The following is a 4,718-nucleotide window of genomic DNA, read 5'->3' as shown; positions in this document are numbered from 1 at the left end:
GTGGTTGTAATCAACGCCTGCTGCGGCTTCCTGATCCCGCAGCTGCCGCTGCTGCTGCTGCTGCTGCTGCAGTGTGTCTCGTTCTATCATCTCCATGTACCTGGCGAGGCAGCAGCAACTGCAGCAGCTGCAGCAGCTGCAGCAGCACACACTGCAGCAGCAGCAACTGCAGCAACAGCAACTGCAGCAGCAGCAGCTGCCGCAGCGCGTTTCAGGCCAGACGCAGCCATACTAACAGCAGTTTGCTGCTGCTGGAGCAGCAGCAGCAACAGCAGCAGCAGGAGCAGCAATAGCACCAGCAGTTGCGCCAAAAGCAGCAAAATCAGCAGCAGCAGCAACAGCAACATCCGCAGCAGCAGCAGCAGGGTGCAGCAAGCGCTCTGTTTGCTGCTGCGTTTATAGTGTCTTTGGCCTTAACGTATGGAAACACATATATGAACTTCGATGCGTGTTCCGTTGCTGCTGCTTCTGCTGCTGCTGCTGCTGCTGCTGCTGCTGCTTCTGCTGCTGCTGCTGCTGCTGCAGCAACAGCAGCAGCAGCAGCAACAGTGCCAATAGCAGCAGCAGCAATGACCTAAGAACGGCCGCTGGGAGTGTAGAGTCCGACGCATAGTAAAACAGACTTGTAAATAAATAACAAAATAAAATAAGTAAAAATATAAATTAAATCACGAAGTAAAATAAAATAAAATAAAATAAATAAACAACATTAAATAAATAAATGTGGGGTCGGATAACAAATTCTTTTTAGACAATATTTAGGAAGGGATCGGACGCGCTGCATGTTGTCTCTTTCTGTCTCCTTTTATCTGTCTCCTTTGTTTATCTCTGTCTTCTTTTATCTGTCTCCTTCGTCTCTTCTCTGTCTCCTTTTGTCTGTCTCCTTCGTCTCTTCTCTGTTTTCTTTTATCTGTCTCCTTTGTTTATCTCTGTCTCCTTTTGTCTGTCTCCTTCGTCTCTTCTCTGTCTCCTTTTGTCTGTCTCCTTCGTCTCTTCTCTGTCTCTGTTGTTTATTTTTATGTATTTTCTCTCCTTCGTCTCTTCTCTGTCTCCTTTTGTCTGTCTCCTTTGTTTATTTCTGTCTCCTTTTATCTGTCTCCTTTGTTTATTTCTGTCCCCTTTTATCTGTCTCCTTTCGTTTCTTTTTGTCCCTCTTTGTCTCGTCTTCGCTGTCTCTGTTTATTTCTTTTACTTTCTCTCTTTATCTTCGTCTCCTTTTCTGTGTCACTTCCTTCGTTTTTGTCGCCTTTCTTCTGTCTCTTTTCGCTGTCTTGTTTGTTTATTTTAATCTGCTTTTGTTTATTTTGATCTCTCTCTCCGTCTGTCTGTCTGTCCGTCTCCTCCTGTCTCCTCCTGTCTATCCCTGTCTCCTTCTGTCTCCTTCTGTCTATCTCTGTCTCCTTCTGTCTCCTCCTGTCTATCTCTGTCTCCTCCTGTCTGTCTCTGTCTCCTTCTATCTCTGTCTCCTACTGTCTATCTCTGTCTCCTCCTGTCTATATCTGTCTCCTTCTGTCTCCTTCTGTCTATCTCTGTCTCCTTCTGGCTCTCTGTGCATCTCCCTTCGTCGTCTTCTCCCTCTTTGTCTCCTCTTGTGGGGGGGACACGAGCGGGGAATGCGATCCCATGGGAGACGATCCCAAGGGAGGCGATCCCAGGAGACACGATCCCACGGGAGACGATCCCTCATTGTCTCTCCGTATCGCATCTTTGTAAGCGGCTACAATTCGCTGTCCCCGCACCCCTGTGTTCGTACACCTGCTGGCTAGCTAAGTATCTGCGTAGCTAGCTAGCTAGCTGGCCGACTAGCTACCTCCCTAGCTAGCTAGCTGGCCGTCTGGATAGCTAGCCGTCTAGCTAGCTAGCTGTCGGTCTGGCTTACTGGGTATCTGCCTTTCCAAGTCAGCGAGCGGGTAGCTGCATAGCTACATAGCACCCCACAGGGGGCTGTCTCCGACGGGATCGTCTCTTCTGGGATCGTCTCCCTCATGGGGACAGTTGATATGTGGGGCCCGCGAGGGTAGGGTAGCAACCCTTGCTGCGTCTCTAAGCAGCTGGCTAGCTACCCATCAGTCTACAGCTAGTCGCCTGGCTAGCTGCCTATGCCTGCGAAGCGGACGCAGCTAGCTAGCTAACTGAGTAGTAGACAGCTAGCTGGCTACCTCACTGGGTGGCTAGCTCGCTAGCTAGCTAGCTGCAAAGCTAGCTAGCTAGCTATATGTCCATTTGTACAGCTATCTGTTGAGCTGACTAAGTGGGTAGCTAGCTAGCTAGCTACGTGAGTATCCCGCTAGCTGAGTGGGTGGCTAGCTAGCTAGCTAGCTAGGTGAGTAGTAGAGGAGACGCTGGGGGCAGGGCTAGAGAAGAGACTGTCTCCTTCGTCTCTGTCTTCAAAGCCCCAACTCCCCCCTATCCTAGGACGTCAACTAATGTTCTTTGCATGCATGCACAAGTGCATGCGCAGGCATCAAAACTTCGTCTTACACAGAGGCAATTGCATGCATGCATGCAGCTCTATCCACCTCCGTGCATGCAGAGGCCGATGCATGCATATAAATGCATGCAGAGGCCGATGCATGCAGAAGCCTGCATGCAGCAGCCATCTGATGCATGCATGCAGAGGCTTGCATGCAGCTGCATGTATGTAGAGGCATGCTTGCAAAGGCCTGCATGCATCTGCATGCAGCGTAGAGTACTGCGCGCCCTGTGGGGCTGCGAAGCCCCACAGAGGCCTCGTTGGGGTGTACATGCAGATACACCCCACACCTCAACACCGCTGCTGAGGTGTATATACACCTCGACACTGCTACTGAGGTGTATATACACCTCAGATTAATATCACCTTAGGGACATTTAATAAGCCAATGGCTTACAATAATTTGCTGCATTCCCTTCACCTGATTTGCTGCTCCTACTCGTCGTCAGCTGCTGCTGCAGCAGCAGCTGCAGCAGCTGCAGCAGCAGCAGCTGCTGCTGCTAGAAAACCCCTTCCTGCTGCTAAAGAGAGACAGAAAGAAGCAGAGTGTGTGCATTCAAATGCGTCTCCTGGCTGAGCCCCGCAAGGCGCTGGACCTGCTGTTGCTTTGTACGGGTTGAGGTGTATAGGGAGCTGCTGCAGCAGCAGCACCTGCTGCTTACCTGTCTCACCTGCACAGATACCCCTCACTCCCGTAGTAAACCCTAAACCCTAAACCCTAAACCCTAAACCCTCGCAGCCCCTGTGAACATGTCGATTTGCTTCCAGAGAGATGCAAGTGGGGCGGGAGCGATCTGCTGCAGCCCTTGTCTTGCATGATGATGAGTGTCTGCAGCAGCATTGCTGCTGCTGCTGCTGCTGCTGCTGCTTTTGCTCCAGTGCTGCGTAATCAACTCTTCTGCTGGCAGCAAACCCTCAGTGAGGCCGAGGGCCTTTATCTTAGGGCCTTCAGTAGGGGTTAGTGGGAGGGAGAAGAGACTAGGCTCTGTATCTTGCTGCTGAATACCTGCTGCTGCTGCTGCTGCTGCTGCTGCTGCTGCTGGTGCTCCTGGTCTCCGGTTAGCTGCTGCTGCTGCTGCTTGTGCTGCTGTTCCTGCTGCTGGTCTTTGGCTCGCTGCTGCTGTCTCTTTCCTTCCTGCTGGTGCTGCTTGCCCTGTTGCTTGCCCTGCTGCTCCTGCTGCTGGTGCTCCTGCTGCTGCTGCTGCTGTTGTTGTTGTTGCTGCTGCTGCTGTTTGCTGTGAAGCAGCAGCACCTCTACCCAGTAAGACATCAATAAACTCCACCACGGGATCGCTTGGGATCGACTCGGGATCGGCAGCAAACTCAAATGTCGTTCCTATGTGAGATGAAGGAGGGGCTAAGTAAACAGCACAAACAAATTAATTAATTAATTAATTAATTATTTTTATTATTATTATCTATTATTATTATTTGTTGTGTGTATATATATAAAAATAAACAAGTAAATGAAGGAGGTGCAAAAAGAAATAAAAGCAGACATAAAAAAATAAATAAATAAATAATAAATAATATTATATTTTAATATTATTATCCATTTGTTTGTTTGTTTATTATTATTATTATTATTATTATATGATATTATTATAATTATATTAGAATTATAAATACACAAGACGACAAAGACAAGCAGCAAATAAACAATAGGAAAGAGAAACAGAGACAGACAGACAAAAGGAGACAGGCAAACAGAGATAAACAAAGAAAGACTCAAAAAGAAGATAAACAAAGACAGACAGACAGACAAACAAACAAACAAACAAACAAACAAACAAATATAAAAACAAAAGGAGACAGACAAACAGAGATAAGCAAAGAAAGCAAAAGGAGACAGACAAACAGAGATAAACAAAGAAAGACTGAAAGAAGAGACATAAAGGAGACAAACAAATAAACAAAAGGAGACGAACAAACAAACAAACAAACAAACAAACAAACAAACAAACAAACAAAACAAACAAACAAGCAAACGAACAAACAAACAAACAAACGAACAAAGACTTACTTCTGCCTGTGAGGTGTGCAACAGGCGGCTGTTTATTTTTGTCTGTCTCCTTTTCTCTGCTCTGTGCTTTTAACTTTCCAGCTGTCTCCTTCACTTCTTCTGTCTCTTGTTGAAAACCCATCAGCTCGTCTGCATAATATACAAATCAATCAGATATTATATTATATATATTATATATATTATATATATTATATATATTATATATATTATATATATTATATA

At 46.7% G+C, this 4,718-nt stretch overlaps 2 protein-coding genes across 2 annotated transcripts in view; one reads left to right on the top strand and one right to left on the bottom strand.

Annotated features, from left to right (window-relative positions):
- The window catches only part of EAH_00060860 (eukaryotic translation initiation factor 1A, putative), a gene marked incomplete at both ends in the record, with an annotated part of 1,817 nt that extends 1,582 nt beyond the window's left edge, over positions 1 to 235 (top strand). The window contains one exon of the mRNA XM_013397052.1: positions 73 to 235. Coding sequence (XP_013252506.1) covers positions 73 to 235 — 163 coding nt within the window. The remainder of the gene's footprint in view (positions 1 to 72) is intronic.
- Positions 236 to 3,431: 3,196 nt separating this feature from the next.
- Positions 3,432 to 3,743, bottom strand: EAH_00060850 (hypothetical protein; the record flags this gene model as incomplete). Its single annotated transcript, XM_013397051.1, has 1 exon — positions 3,432 to 3,743. The coding sequence occupies one exon, from the start codon at positions 3,741 to 3,743 to the stop codon at positions 3,432 to 3,434; it is 312 nt and encodes a 103-aa protein (XP_013252505.1).
- Positions 3,744 to 4,718: the final 975 nt, after the last annotated feature.

Source organism: Eimeria acervulina, genomic scaffold, assembly GCF_000499425.1.
Source record: "Eimeria acervulina Houghton genomic scaffold, Eah_scaff1541, whole genome shotgun sequence".
Taxonomy (NCBI): domain Eukaryota; phylum Apicomplexa; class Conoidasida; order Eucoccidiorida; family Eimeriidae; genus Eimeria; species Eimeria acervulina.
This window is presented reverse-complemented; position numbering and strand designations above follow the sequence as displayed.